This window comes from Camelina sativa, chromosome 5 (assembly GCF_030686135.1).
Source record: "Camelina sativa cultivar CO46 ecotype springtype chromosome 5, ASM3068613v1".
Lineage (NCBI taxonomy): Eukaryota > Viridiplantae > Streptophyta > Magnoliopsida > Brassicales > Brassicaceae > Camelina > Camelina sativa.
In genome coordinates, this window is record NC_141884.1 from 3,035,187 (window position 1) to 3,051,416 (window position 16,230).

General features: G+C 36.2%; 3 protein-coding genes across 3 annotated transcripts; all 3 read right to left on the reverse strand.

The window, feature by feature from the left end:
• Positions 1–285: 285 nt before the first annotated feature.
• Positions 286–7,201, reverse strand: LOC109124581 (insulin-degrading enzyme-like 1, peroxisomal). Its single transcript, XM_010510365.3, has 26 exons — positions 6,923–7,201; positions 6,751–6,826; positions 6,502–6,569; positions 6,302–6,393; positions 6,138–6,211; positions 6,011–6,054; positions 5,874–5,925; positions 5,617–5,739; positions 5,400–5,512; positions 5,131–5,293; positions 4,628–4,720; positions 4,397–4,482; positions 4,169–4,255; positions 3,848–3,951; positions 3,420–3,522; positions 3,191–3,286; positions 2,918–3,107; positions 2,488–2,549; positions 2,306–2,410; positions 1,992–2,193; positions 1,708–1,916; positions 1,424–1,548; positions 1,296–1,347; positions 1,124–1,210; positions 898–1,020; positions 286–693 (listed from the first exon to the last, which is right to left on the reverse strand). Exons 1-26 carry the CDS (start codon positions 7,058–7,060, stop codon positions 448–450), a joined length of 2,913 nt encoding a protein of 970 aa, XP_010508667.2. The 5' UTR covers positions 7,061–7,201; the 3' UTR covers positions 286–447.
• Positions 7,202–7,577: 376 nt separating this feature from the next.
• On the reverse strand, positions 7,578–9,044 carry LOC104785198 (protein TEEBE-like). Its single transcript, XM_010510362.3, has 3 exons — positions 8,895–9,044; positions 8,306–8,803; positions 7,578–8,185 (listed from the first exon to the last, which is right to left on the reverse strand). The coding sequence occupies exons 1-3, from the start codon at positions 8,998–9,000 to the stop codon at positions 7,665–7,667; spliced, it is 1,125 nt and encodes a 374-aa protein (XP_010508664.1). The 5' UTR covers positions 9,001–9,044; the 3' UTR covers positions 7,578–7,664.
• A 1,064-nt stretch (positions 9,045–10,108) lies between these two features.
• LOC104785200 (protein TEEBE-like) lies at positions 10,109–12,195 on the reverse strand. The gene is made up of 3 exons (XM_010510366.3): positions 11,991–12,195; positions 10,999–11,496; positions 10,109–10,795 (listed from the first exon to the last, which is right to left on the reverse strand). Exons 1-3 carry the CDS (start codon positions 12,082–12,084, stop codon positions 10,275–10,277), a joined length of 1,113 nt encoding a protein of 370 aa, XP_010508668.1. The 5' UTR covers positions 12,085–12,195; the 3' UTR covers positions 10,109–10,274.
• Positions 12,196–16,230: the final 4,035 nt, after the last annotated feature.

Consider the following 16,230-nt stretch of genomic DNA (forward strand, 5'->3'; position numbering starts at 1 on the left):
TGAAAGATTTACGTACGTTTATCTTATATCAACAACATTCATTTCTTACATTGCCATAATTTGTATTGTATTATTTGAGAGATTTATCAAAAGAGACAATTGTAGTGAATTTGGAGAGTAACGTAATCAGCTTAAGAGCCCCTTCGGGTTTATTTACGGAATTTATTTGACGAAACAAGAGTGGCTTTGTATAGTCAGCCCCTATGCATCATCCCATCTCAGTCAGTTTCTTGCTATTTTGTCCCAAATGCTATATAGTCTACAAGACTAAGCCAGGAATCAATATTTTTCTCCACTTTTTGATCATTCTCTAGATTATTGAAACTCTGTTTTTAACAATTTAAGATTCGCCTAGATATTAGTATTACAACCAGGAAAAGGATAAAAGGAAAACAATATCGTTTTCATCTTTGTCTTTGTATAAAGAAATGAGTTTCGTCAGCCCTCTCACAGTTTGGGTTGTCCGCATCCCCTGAACGACCCATGAAGAGGTTGAGACTTTCTGAAGCCAACAATGTCTTCGATTTCAACACATGGTGATGGGACTTCGTTTTTGTCACTTGCCATTTCCTTCAAATGCTGGCTCCCGTATACTCTTATGCTCAGCGATTTCTTCTTTTCTGCTCCAACCTTTATGTATTCATCGAAGAAATCTATCAACTCTTGCTTCTGAAGCTGCTTCAGCGCAGCGACCTGCCCACAAAATAACCCCACTCTCTCATCTATCAGTCGCTCTCAAAAACATTCATACCAACTCGAACTTAATTACAGAAGTGAAAGAACTATTCGAAGAAGTATATATACGCATGATTCATGAATCAACCAGGTGCTGATCCTAGAGGCGTTTTCCTTAGTTTCAGAGAAAATATAGAAGGAAAAGGAAGCAGTTTCCTGTACCTCTGCCTCTTTACGGTTAAATTTGAGTGTTCCACTTTGAATCTCTCGCCAGTAAAACCGGGATTCCTCCTTCAAGTTCTTGTGTTTTTCAAGCTTCATGTCTATTAGAGCTGTTACATTGCTCTAGAGAAAGAGTAATTCATATCAGTTAATAGCTCTGGTTGAGTAATCATATTGCATAGCTAGATTGACTGAGAAATATCACTAACTAGTTGACCAATCTTACCTTGAAATCCTCATCACTCATCTCGTAAAGTTTACTCTCAAAGTTCTTCAGTAATGACTCCACCCTCGAATCAATATGTCCAGGACCCTATTAAAGATTTAAACCCTCTAGAAATTTAAGGAGATGAGCCTTAATTAGAAAATATGACAGAGATGGCTGAATGGTTTGGTACCTTAACTGAGGACTGGATAATGAACTGTACACCGTAGATGCCAGAATCGTTCCTAAGTTATAAAAAAAACGCGATTAAACAGAATTCAGGGGATTATATTAGGAAACACAAGGAAAATTTCAGTGTACCTCTGAGCAAGTGCAGTGATATAACCAAGTTGCTCGACTGTTCTAAGTTGATGAAAGGTGGCTTGCTTTGCAACAAGACCAAATAGCTGAAGTTTAATATTCATGGCGAAGTCATCTCTATGAACCTGTTTGTGGCAACCAAAGTTACAGTTAGCCAAAACAATATGAGATCTCTGGAAATATGTTTTAAGATAATAGCGAGATCTACACGAACAAACTCCAAAGAACGGTAAATACTAAGAAAAGATTTCAAAGCTGCCTTCTAAATCTGAACAAGGAATTACCTGAATATAGTGCACTAGCGCAGAATTTTCATCACTGGGGTTTGAGCCATCTTGGTGGTAGAAATACTTCATTCCTTTTTCGAGCTTGACAACCCTGTTAGTGAGGTGCTGGGATGGGAACAAAGGTCGGCAAATCGGTTTTGGTTCATTAAAAAGAACATCTTCAATATGATTGACCATTGACTCAGCTTCCTTATTCTCCACATTACCTGAAATGAAGTATATAAGTATTCGAACACCAAAGACAGACAAAAACAGAAAACGTCCCAGCAAAATGTTGATACCTGCTATATAACACTCAATAAATGTCCTTGATAACAACATTGGAACAAACTTAGCTATGTCTTCAGCTTCCATATGAGAGAGGACATCCAGTTCCTCTGTCCAAGGCCAGGTTTGATCTTGTAGTATCAGTGAGCAGTAATACATTGCTTGGTGATATGGCTGTCGAAATTTGTAATTTTGATACTCCTTTGTGACAGTTTCCTAGTAATGGATACGGAAACAGAATAACACAGATTCAATCATTCTGGTACAGCAGACCGACGTTCAACTATTAAGTGAAGTTATAAAAAGGGACGAAGTCTGACATGGTTACCTTGATAACAGCAAATCGGTCAGGTTTTACTTCAAAATTTGCTATCTTTGCAACAACAGTTTCCAATAATATCCTCAATTTGTGATTATAACCAAGAAGGGTCAACTGGGAACAAATAAAGGTATTCAGAAAACAGAAGAGAAAAAGAATTCAGTATAACATGTGGTAAATATCAAACTCACCTCGAAACCATTGTCCGAAAGGCTCACTCCATAGTAAAGACCAGCAACTTGTGCATAATAAGCTACAACATGAAAAAAAAGTAAAGAATAATGGGAGGCTTTATCAAAATAGAAGCTTTGTACTCAGTCATTTTATTTTACTTATTTATACTATTATTCGTTTGTCTTCAAGACATACGGCCAAGATGCAAAACAGAGCAGAAAACTCGAATGTAGTAAATGACATTGTCAAAAGCTACAAGAATGCTCAACCAACAGCATGTAATATGGAAATATTTTGCATGAGACAAGTTTTGGTGCTTATTGGACATATTTACCGATTTCAGAAGCTTGGTTCCACTTAATTGGCACAGAGTTCTTTGAACTAAAGCCTAGAGAAAAATCCCCAGTTGAAAGGAAAATAATGAGAGATGTACCTACCAAATCTTACCGTATTCATTCAAATAGTCCATCAACAACCGTGTAAAAATATCAGTAAGAACTGCTGCATCAGGAGAGCTGACTGCAAGTGGGCAGTTGAAATCCATCTTAACATATGCCTTTGGTTTCGAGAACATTGTATCTGGCTTGTACCACAATCTTGAGAATGGTGACTTTCTCAACAGAACTGGAATGGTTTCCTGCTCCAGAACTTGATCACATAAGATGACCGCTTCATGCATTACAAATTTAAAATAATCTAGTTTATGTGGTGAAATCGAACCTTCTCTTTCGCATCCTTTAATGAAAAATCCGTAGGAATAAAGACATTAGGCGCTGGTAAATGAAGATTTACATCAGGGGCAGACAGAACCCATTCCTGTAATTATTTAACACAAAATCCAAAAAGATATTAAGGAAAAAAATTGTTCAACAAACTTGAAGTGGAGGTAGTAGTTGCTTAGAAAATTAATGAAACGTTTCAAGCTAGTACAACATATCAAAAAGTGAACCTGAATGGTGGAGCTAGTTATCTTCTCAAGAGAATAGGCAGTGTTATACCATGGCTCAGCCTTGTCAGTTTGTCCTTCAAATTTCTGTGATTCCCATAAAATTCTACAAAAGCAATAACAAAGCAAGATTTTTTGGAAACAACTCCTCTGTGTTGTGCTTTAACAAGTAAACTCTAATAACATGACGAAATTGGTCAAGTAACCTGCAGCAAAGCTAATGGTGGGAACAGTACATAAACTAGCCATCATATATCAATAGCAATAAAAGCCTTCATGCCATCCTCAATTATTTTCAGAATAAATGGAACAAATGTAAAATTAGCTTAGGCGAAAACCCATGATTTCATCACATGTTTATTGTACTATAGCTAGCTAACCATAATAATTTAATATATGCAAAGTAAAAATCTTAAAGACCACAGACTTACCGAACATTACTAGGAGAAAGCTCATCGACAACCTTTTGTACAGTAGCTGGATTGAATTTAGTAGGCAATGATGATCCAACCAGCCAATCCTTGGCAGGATATATCTGACAAGTAATTGCAAAGGATACAGAATATTTTAAAAGAACGGTTATTTCTTAGCCATGAGCTTAGGTTCTTTAAGACAAAAATTACAAAATTTTTGCCACATTACATAACTTCATATGCACAATTTATTGAAGAAGCGATTGATGACATGGTAGCAGAGGTAAGCATGTATAAGAAATCAAGCTTACACAAAATCAAAAGAGCTAAAATTATAACCTGCATGTTTGATGCAATATCCACTATATAGGACATTGGTGGTGTTTTGTCTTGATAATGAAATTTCGTCTCACAAATAGCTGAGAGCTTCAATAGCAATAAACGATGTATTAGCAAATATTAAAAGTCAAATGGTAAAAAAAACAGGAACAAAAATGGAAAATTACAATCTTAACCTATTAGTAGCAATAAACTAGAATGTGGCTTAACAAGTTAATATATCCATACCTCATCAAAAATCCACTGGCAAACACCGGTCTGTTGTAATAGCTGAATGTATTTGAACAGCAACCCCAAAATCTCTTGCATATGCTCTGTAAACCCACCAAGGAGAAAACCGAGGAATTTATCAAGTAGTTACAAAACACCAAACACACCCATACTCTCTATTCAACAAAAGAAAGAAGAAAGACTGTTGTGAACTTCCTAGAATGAAAAAAATAGAATAGAAAAACCCACCATGGCCAGCATCAGTAAGATCAATCGAAACCTTGAAGAAAGAATAATCTAGAGTCCACTCTCCTTCACCAGCAGACAGTCCCGTCGCCCAACCTGCAAGCAATAAGAAGAAATAAGCCAGACTATCAGATGGAGTAATTTAGCATGTTTCTTACCGGAATACCAGCAGCAACCTGTCCCATCTAAGAAGTTTGTTCACGTGACTAGAAATGTAACTCTCTAGAAGACATATACGCCCACTTTCTTTATAAGATTCTATAAACTCCTCCCACGCTACTCTATTTAAATATTAGTTGGGGAACTCTAGGCTATACTCCATTTCGAGATACCAGAAAAAAAAAAATATTTTTTATCAATACCATCGACAACTAAAACTTCAAAATTTTCTTCAGAAAATTTCTAAATCATCTTTTAGGGAACCTCAAAAGAGTATTGTCCCATTTCAAGTAATAAGAGAAGGAGATTGAAGATTGAACTTGATGTGTGCCCCATAGAAAACCTACCCAAGGTTTTTAGGGCATGAAACAAACTCCCTTCTCCCTCATGGCCAATAAGATGGCCAAGGTACTGGCTTGGTCCTTCTTCATAATGGTGAATGCTAGGCGTTACAGGCCATGAAACACCTAGCTTGTGTCCTTGCTTTATAGGAACAGCCTTCACGAGAATCTAAAACCAAAATAATACAACAGCACCAAAAATACCACCTCATAAACATTCTAGCATGATACATTTTCATGTCAAAATATATTTTGAAATTTAAGGAAAAAACAACCTGCAAATGGTCATCAGTACATGGCTGCCCAGGAAATCTAGGGACGACTTGGTTCGTGTTTTGGATTTCCTGGATCATCCCTTCCACAAGATCTTGAATTTTATCAAGGCTTTCTGAAAACATTCAGAGAAAACCATTAGCACAGGTGTTACCTATTTAAACATTTTTATCTCCTTATAAAAGCAAATTTGAGTTTCGCGTTAGCACCAAAACATACCCTTCCCATATACAACCAGATGCATGATGTTGGCAGAATAATGTTCCTCATAGAATTTAATAAGCTCACTCCTTGTATCCACTCCTTTCGCTTGGGGTCGTACATGAAGTGTATCCATGTTCCCTAAGCACAAACCACACTTGTTTAGCATGAGAAAAATACTGGAATCACAACTGACTATTCATTTTAATCAGAATAAATCTCATTCCATGAATGGCAGTCAGCAGCAATAACTGTAAGAAAATTATAACATAGACCTGTGCTAAACTTGTGATACGGATGGTCTTCTTTGCTAAGATGCTTCTGTAACTGTTACCAAGAAAATGAAAATAAAAAAACTGAGTCATATACATACAACCAACTCTGATAATTGTTCTTTAGACTAGAGCTATACCTGTCGCATTCGCCAACCATCAGAGAGCAAGTTTTTCTGATTCTCTGGATAAAGAAAACTCGTTAATAACCTGTTTAGTTCACAAACAGCAGCAAGATAAACGTAAAGAGAATAAAAGCGAGCAAACCTGAGTCAACAGCCTTAATCTCTCTCATGGTGGCATCAGCAGACATTAGTGGTTTGATAAAGAACTGAGCAAATCTGATTTAAAACAGCCATATAAGAACCTTACAGAGGTAAAAGATTAAAGAAGATTAGCTAGCAAGAGTATTAAAAAACACCAAACTGTACCTATCCAAAGCCTCAACGAAACAGTCAGCATTAACATCGAAATGGTAGTTTGTCTCTTCAGAGGCTGTATACGCATTTGTGCTACCTCCATGCTACACCAAGAAAATTCCATATTTATTATATCGAGTGAAATTAAGAACAAATTCGAGTATGTTTGAGTTCAAATCCCGGAAAATTGTATGGATATATATAAATACTACCTCTGTGATGTACTTGGAGTAACTATCTTCCTCCGGATACTTCTCACTTGCATAAAATAGCATATGCTCTAACAACCAAAAAAACCAATACAAACATATTGAAACTAGATTTAACCACTGAAACAGCACAATGATTGAATCATTCCATGGCAAATAACTATAAGGGCACACACACGAATTAAGATGGTAACACATCCCAAAAATCCAGTAACATTCCAAAGTAACAAAACTTTCAAAAATTCAACGTACCTAAGAAGTGAGCTAGCCCTTCTAATCCTTGTGGGTCAGAGAAAGATCCAACACTAACGCTCATTGAAGCAGCACACTTGAAGAAAAGAATCAAACTCAATCGAATCAGTAAACAAATTCCAAAAACTTAAATAAATAGATATCTTAATTTAAACCGTTAGCGATCTCGAACCTTATCCGTATCGGGATCGCTGATCAACAGGACCTGGAGCAAGTTCTTGAGGACAATCATCCGGTAGTCTCTATTGTCCGTACGTGGCTTCAGTATCTCAACACCTTGCACCCTCGTGTTCGATTTCTCGACGGCCATCTTCGTTTTCGATTAGGATTGATATGTTTTTCGTCTTCGCTCTCTCTATCTATCTCGCTTTTTCCGGCGTCTGTTTTTTTCTTCTCTGCTCAGAGACTCAGAGAAAAAAATACAGAGGAATAGAGGAATTTTATCTACTGTGCTCATGTCTACGTCTGAATATTATAGACGGTCTAGGTTTAGCCACGTCATTCGAATCCAACAGCGTAGCACAAACAAGCTTAAGTCATTTTTGTATTAATGAATATATTCCATAAAAGAGTAAAGAGACCATCGAATAAGTCTTCTTATTAATATAAGTTGACCATGTTATGTTTAATGGTCTTTGTTAAAAACAATTAACTTGTATGTTTTTTATATCTCTGCTAAGGTCAAAATCTCTATCATCCTTCATTTATAATTTCATTTAACAACTTCCACAGAGTTTCCATACATATAATATTAGATATAATTTCTGCATCACTGGTATGAGTTACAAGACTAACAACAATAAGAAAATGTAACGTGCAACCACAAATTCCTTACGAATAGAAATATCGTGTTTCTTCTTATTGTAATAATAATATAAATATTCAGACTAGTAAGAATTAAGACCGACACATTGTTAATGGGCGGGAAGAACAACAACGCTATCAAGAACAGGCCCACAAAGATGGCCAAAATCATGAAGCTTAGTATGATAAAACGCACTATAAAATGTTAGCCTCGTTCGGTTCGAATCGGCAACAAACCTGAAATGCCCTGTTTTGAACTCTCCTTTACCTTCCGACATAAAAGAAAGCTTAAACGGCTCTCTTCCCACGAACGCTTCCACCATCATCGACCCGTGACAGCCGTTTTGCGCATCTCCCACCGCGTATGAGAGGATGTATGCTTTGCCAACGACGGTACGGATGATCTGAGCGATTGCACTTTCTCTTCCGGCAACGAGCTCAACGGCTGCTTGTCCATAAGGAACCTTAAAATGACGCCTGTCGATGTATTTCACCGGTTTGAGGGACTCAACGATCCATCCTGGAAGCGGGGAGATCAAATCTTGGATTCTTGCGGGGATCAAGATTCCGGTTGAGAAATTAGCGAAAACATGTGGACCAATCTCGAAACCTCCATTTTTCACCAAGTTACCTAAGATGGCAAAAACAAAGTTACAGGCTGAATTAATCACAAAGCTAAATTATAAAGATCATCCATGCAACAAAAAATATAAAGTAAACCGGATATATATGTACCGGTGAATTGATTTACCTCTGGTATACCGGAGAGGAAGAATCTCCTTGATAGCGACAACATCTAAGAGAGGTCCACAGGTGTGGTCTTCTTGAACACCAGGGTTATGGAAACTGACCTTAACCACATCGGACATTGCCATGAAAGCCCAAGCGTAAGTGTCTCCACCATCTGAGCTAAAGACGGTCTGGATCGGAAGCTCATTGGCCTGACCAGGCACAGAGACTTTGATATTCTCGTCCTGAGCGCAAGTTCTAGTTGCTCCGAACGTTAGAGAGTAGACTAAGCCACTCTTCACTTTCACGTCCTGAGAGATGGTTCCTAAGTTTCCTAGTCTAACCGCGTGGACTCCACGTGGGACTGGAAAATAAAATCCTCCCGGCTGAGGTCCGCCGGAGACTAGCTCCACGTGGCCGGCGATTTGCCAGTGAGGGAGAGAGTTGGCGCCGATTATTTGTCGACCCTTCATGTGTGATTTGAGAGGGATTTGCTCGAAGTTTCCATTTGGGAGAAGCCCTACAGATATATGCATGGAAACCACATGTAATAAGTATGGGATTAACTGATATGTAAAAATGAATATGACAACTTCATTTGATTGTCTTACCGTCTAGATGAGGAATTCTACGTGGTCGTGGTTGTGGTCGGAGGCTGGAAGAGCCATGGCAGAGAGAGAGGAGGAGGAGAAAGCAAAGAGAGTGATAGATGGACATTTTAAAGACTTATTAATTAGTTCGCCTATTTCAATGAGGGTCATGTGGGCTATATATATAGGGGTCATACTTATCACATGAGATTTTATAAATAACATAAGAAACGAAGAGGAAGCAGCAGCATGTACATTTTTGGAAATATACAATAAAATGTTGTTTATGTAAAGAAGGTTGTTGTAGACGTATACAAAGGGAAACTCGAACCACGTTGAAGACCGCACCTTACGAGCCGCAATGTATGACTCATTGTCTGTCGATTATAAAATATCGAAATATATTACTAATTAGTACTTAACAGAAATCAATTGTATTTAGTGTGTGCAGTGAGATTATCAGATGTGGTTGATTATTTTTTTTTTAAATGAGGTTATTAAGACATAACAGATGTGACGCTGAAAAAAATGTGACGAAGCTTCCAAACACGAGTTTTCTGTAACAGAGAGACGATTTGATTGGTAACTCATCACGAGCGATATCGATGTCATAAATAAGAAAGTCTAGCTAGTGGATTTCATATTGTTGTTAACTGCCGCTGGATCCGATTTAGAAGATGCACCATCATGGACATACGCTGACCACAAATTGAAAATTTCGAAATCTAGGTAAATGTTTATGTTCATCTAAGTTTGTAATTACTGTATACACATTGTAATATATTAACGTAATAGAAACATAACTATCTTTTTGGTTCTTTATCTGCAACCGACGTAATAATATGGTGTGTGCTGTTGAACATATTATATTAAGAAGTTAACGTTTAAAACAAAGAAAACAGTCAAATGAGATTTACGATTAAATGCGCATGTGTGTGTGTGTGTACACACGAGAGACATGAAATGCAGTCCACATATGGTCTCCGCTGATTAATCATTAATCATCGCCATGATTTGCTCTTCAAATCAACTTAATTTACGTCCTAAGAAAATATAAGCTTTTGATTTGACTTTATTCGTGGTTTTTTAAATAACTTGAAGCTAATTTTTATTTTGGTCACGTTTACGTCTTTTTAATAAGTAATCTATCTGAACCACAGATTTAAAATCTCCTTTGAGACTGCTATTTTTTGTTTGCCAAATACAAAAGGAAACAATATTATTAACATGCAATATTTATTGGATCAGGAAACATTAATATTTATATTTAAATATTTGTTTACAGAAGTATACAGAAAATGTAATTGAAATCGAAACACCGACTTTATAATGTCTTAATTTCGACGAATAGAGAATAATGTAGTAATTATTATAGTTTATGTAGTTATAATAAAAATTAATTTAACGGGCCAAGACAACCCTAACATTGTCAAGCACAGGCCCACAAAGATGTCCAAAATCATGAAGCTTGGTATGATAAAACCCACTGTAGAACGTTAGCCTCGTGCGGTTCGAATCGGCACGAAACGCGAAACGCCCCCCTTTGAACGCTCCTTTACCATTTGAATCGAACTTAACTTTAAACGCTGCTTTTCCCGCAAACGCCTCAACCATCATCGATCCGTGACAACCGTTGTGTGCGTCCCCAACCGCGAACGAGAGGATGTAGTTTCTACCGGCTACGGTACGGATGATCTGAGCGATTGCGCTTTCTCTCCCGGCGACGATCTCGATTGCGGCGAGACCTGATGGGACCTTGAAGTGGCGGTTATCGATGTATTTGACTGGTTTTAGAGATTCGATGATCCATCCCGGAAGCGGTGAGATTAGGTCTTGTATCTTCGCCGGAATTAAGATTCCGGTAGAGAAGTTGCTGAATACGTGTGGACCGATCTCAAATCCGCCGTTTTTCACAAGGTTTCCTGATTACGTACACAAGTTAGAGGTGAAAGAGAAAACAATTCAAAAGATTAGGACCAAAATGCAAAAAAATGAAAGAAATGTGTATGTGGGATTTTGGTTTAATCCGGTTTAATATAGATTAATTCAAACCAGAAATTAAATCTATACTAAACCGGTTTAGATGAGAAAGAGAACAAAACTGAACCGGAATTGAAAGTTATACCATTGGTATACCGGAGGGGCAAAATCTCCTTGATGGCAACAGCATCAACGAGGGGGCCACAACTAGGGTCTTCTTGGACACCAGGGTTATGGAAAGTGACCTTAACCAAGTCAGACGTTGCTTTAAAAGCCCAAGCGTATGTATCACCACCATTGGTACTGAACAACGTTTGGATCGGAAGCTCATTGGTCTGACCGGGCACTGAGATTCTGATGTTCTCGTCTTGAGCACAAGTCCTCGTGACACCAAACGTTAGAGAATAGACCAACCCACGCTTCACTTTCACGTATTGAGATATTGACGCTAAGTTTCCTAGCCTAGCTGCATGGACTCCACGTGGCACGGCGAAATAGAAACTGCCGGGTTGTGGACCGCCGGAGACTAACTCTACGTGGCCGGAGATTTCCCAATGGGGAAGAGAGTATTTGCCAATTACTTGCCTCTTTCTCATGTTTGATTTGTTAGGAATTTGCTCAAAGTTTCCATTTGGGAGAAGCCCTGCAGAAATATGTACAGTAAACCAAAAATTCATATTTTACCAAATGTGAAAACTATAATATAATATATTACTAATATATTATACTATACTTTACCACAATCTAATCAAAAAATTATCGAAAGAATAGTCTAACCTCTAACGGTTTGTATTATTAGTATCACTGCCATATCGATCAGTCCATGTTCAAATATGGTAATCCGGTAATGTTAAGTTTTATTGATGAATACATTGGCTATTTGAACGCCATATAATTTGGTCGATCGTGACTGAAGATATTGCTGTATATATCCTTTTTCTTCTTTCAATTTTATTTCTAAAAACTCTAAAATACCAATAAATTTTACAACACGACAATTCCAAAAATAGCGAAACTGTTTTATCTTTTTCCTGATATATATCATTTACTTTCTAGAATTCTTATTCATACCAAAAGAAAACAAATAGCATGCATCGACCTACATGATAGTTAAGGCACTAATCGAATGGGTCTTACCATCAAGATGAGGAGTCCGTTTCGCAGGCAAGCTATGAGAGCCATGGCAAAGCGAACAAAGGAAGACCAAGCAAAGAGAGACAATGAGAGACATCGTGAGCTTTTTACGCCAAGTGACGCCCGACTAAACAAATCTAGCAATTGTCACTTATAAAAGGTTACTACTACACAATGGGTGATATATGCACAGGTTCCTACGAGCTATATATAGCCGACCTACGTATTAATAATTATACGTCGTCTTCTGGAATTATTCAAAATATAAAATGATTTAATGATGGAAGAAAAGTTATATTAATGCTATAGTATATACGGCGATGCACCGTACGTATTAATACGAAGGTGATAATAGCAAAGATAAGCAGGAGCTAGCACGTTGAATAAGAATATCCCCACAAAATTAGCCGCATTGTTTGTAGTGTGGCCGTACTGTCCGTTCATATTACTCATCAAAAACCACTTGCTATTTGCTTTATCGTCAAATGTTGACATATAATTAAACGGCCATTATTTAATCATTCATTTAGTTTATAACTTTAATGTTTATGTGACCGACGTTATTAACTGTTTCAGCTAATATACTTTGTATCGATTACTAAGTCAAAGATTATAGTATTACTTGTAGATTTATTAAGTCTATGCATACTACTCGTCTATAAAAATGAATTTGCTGGACTGGACTGTACATTTAAAAGGTAACTTTCTATCAATATGCATGAACTTCTTTTTTTCTTTGGCCAAATATGCATGAACTTCTAAGTATCGGATGTTGGCTTCTTGGCTATATTAATTTCTGATAAAAGTCAATGACTATATACAAGAAATGAGTTGTTAAACACAATTTAAATATGACTATAACAAATTGTCAATGAGTTTCTGTACTTACGTAATTTGAATCGCAAGCAAAATATAGACAACTTTTCGGTTCTTTTGGGGATAATTATGTTATATACATGTTAATCAACTAGCTTTTGGGATGCATAAAAATGAGCAACTAGTTACATCATTAATTACATGTGTAGGTATACGAAATTACGAATGCTCTGTGTCGGTTCATCGGCGTGATTTGCGCTCCGAGTCAAATACTACTGGAAAACCAAATATGTTTCCAAAGTAATGATAGATTCTTTCATTGAATTTAATAATACTAGACAAACTTGACAACATACGTATACACATGTACTCCTCTGTCCTTTTGGGTACAATGTATCTTAGAAACAATTACTAATGTAATTCTGCCGTACAAAAATGTATTACAGAGATGGTTTCTTCTAGTGAATTATTTCGAATGAATCTTTATTGTATGATCGATCATATCAATTTATATATGATAACTTTTTCAGATATCTGGAGTGACACTAACCGGCTAGAGCTTTATTCCATCCTCATTTATCTTTTTATATGCTTTTTTTTTTGTGAGTCAACAACTTTCGGCTGTCTTCCCATGTTCATGTCTTCTACATCTTGCTAACATTTATGGATACGAAAATGTGGATCCCGTCATGTGAATATTTGATGATAAGTCAACGATCTTTTTTATCCGTATATATATAATCGTCAACCAACAACAAGGGATCCATGTGGTAGACGAATTCTTCCAAGAACAAGAAAGTATATGAAGAAATATTTTCTCCCTCCTAATTGTCAATAAACCAACAACTCAGTATTTAATTCTCATCAGCTAAATTCAACTCTAGCTTGTGCCCATAGATCCTGCATACATACTATACGCATATATAAAAACCAACAATTTTAGATCGAAGTTAGTTATATTATCTAATCTAAACTCACACTGTTACACATATATATACAGTATAACTTTTTTGGCACATTCCAAACTTGTTATGTCTTATGTATCGGCCGGCTTGGGGTTCTGTATCTAGCGACCCATTTCATCGTCGTGGGAGGAATAATCAAACGAGAAGAAAAGATTGTACGTAACGTACATTCTATTTCTAATTTAAGGTTTTTAGTTTAATACAAACTTCTAATTTATGAAAGCAATGTAATAATAAATCTACAGTAGGCCCATGAGTTTATACCCTAGAAAATATAAGCCCAATTTTCGAGCTCCGTTCCGTTTCGGTTTAATTTTCCCAAACGGGGAGATCCATGGCCCTCTTGATTAAATCTAGTTTGAAAATAGAATTGTTGTTTTTTCAATATCAAGAAAATTAATGTTGAAAAGTGACATCTACGAATGCTTAAAAGAAGAGGGACAGACCATGATCCAAACAAAGGTCATGATATGTGTCCGATAAAGGGAGAGCTAAGTCTCAATCAATATTACTGCCAAAAACATATTTCTATGAAATTTTTTTAAATAATCACTTTCTTTTGAAAAAACAATAGGAAAGATAAAAATGATGAAAATAATCAACAAAAAGTGGGGATAGCTTTCCTAAAACCTTCCACATGCCCCATTTGGTACACTACAAGATGGACAGCCGAGTCATGTCCTTTTGACATTTCCTCTTAGTTTTTTTTTTTATATTTTATATTTTTCTACATATAATAGTCTTATATAACTCCTAGATAAACTAGCTTGCTCGGTGTATCTTATTCGATTTCATTATTCATAATACGAGTTAAACCAGTACTTAATACTTATGCTTGTATTTTTTTCCCGTTTTCGTCTTCATCTCATACAACCACCATAATCTGAATCCATGATATAAGTTTATAACATACCGACATCACTAGCTTAGCATAATAAAACCACTATGCCTTTTCCAATTTTATAGAATCAATGTCAATAATGGTAGAATGTTGTACTTTCAATATTTATAAGGTTTATACATATAAATTATTAAGTTACATCGTATACTATGAATAAAAATACTGAGCAAGTAATTATAAGGTTATACAAATAAATTATTAAGTTACATCGTATACTATGAAAAAAAAGGAAGGGTTAGAAAAATCATGGATGGTTTCGAAATGAACTTCTGATGAGGAACAAAATTGAACATTTTCCACAAAACACTAATTAGATGGTACCGGTTGGTGAGCCTAAACAACTATGAATAAGAGTAGTAATAGTTTTGGTACGACATCCCACAAATCCGTAATGATGAGAGCATAAATCTCGGCATAATCTTCGTTTAAGAGTTCCGAAAGCAAAAGTCATGAATATTCACAAATGATTACGCAGAAAGTCAGTTTGATATTGTAAAGCATTCATAAGCTAATTATGACTTAGTTTTCATTGTAATCATTGGTTAACTATCAAATTTTAAAAACAATTAAGGTACATTCTTTATCTCCCCTTCTTCACGAGTTTAAAGCGACGAGGTGCTTCCATCATTATGTCTTCTCTTTTTTTTCTTGCTACTCATCTTATGATTCATCTTTGAACTGTTTCCTCTACTATATTCAATCAGTCAAGCAAATGTATATGCATAATTAGCACTCTCATCTAGTAAAAAAAATATGAATGTCCAATCAGAATAAACCGAACATTAGTTATGTGTACCGAAAAAATAGTATTCATTATAGTGAGGAGCTTATTAGTTTTTTTTTTTTCTTTTTCTTTTTTGTAGCAAAACCAGAAGTTCAACGTCTTAGTGGTATCATGAGTTGTGACTTGTGAGAACTCACATGAAAAGAAAGAATTTTGAGAAAGGAGTATTTGGTTTGGAAATGAACATGGTTTCGAATTTAGTTTGGTTTTATATAGAATAAAACTGGGTTTGCTAATGTTATAAAAGTTACTAATTATAATCAGGTATAAACGAGAAAGAAAGAAAGAAAGAAAGAAGAAGAAAAAAACGATGGGACGGGGCTGGTGAGTGGTGGTGGTCGGGGGGGGGGGGGGGGGGGGCAGACAGAGAAGGGTCCTACAATTGCCTAACCGTAAGAGCCACATTCTTTTTTTTTTTTACCCCATCCCGTGAGTGAACCCCACTCTTCCTTCCTGATCATTCTATTATTCTCAATCCATATTTATTTGCTCCTTTTATTAATTTTTCCAAAATAAAGTATAACTCTTTGCCGCATCTTAATCTCAGTATTACTCTCTATTTATATATTGTTTGTTCATTTTGGCAAAGTATCGGCAAAATTCCCTTTGATCTTCCTATCCTTTTGAAATTTGATGACCACTAATCTTACAGAAACATATAACTCAGAGCTTGTAAATTTAGTTTTTGCCAAATTGAGTATGATTTTATGGATTCCAGATTGACTTTGAGTGTGATGGCCATACGTGTTAATCCAGAACCATACTTCAACTTAATAC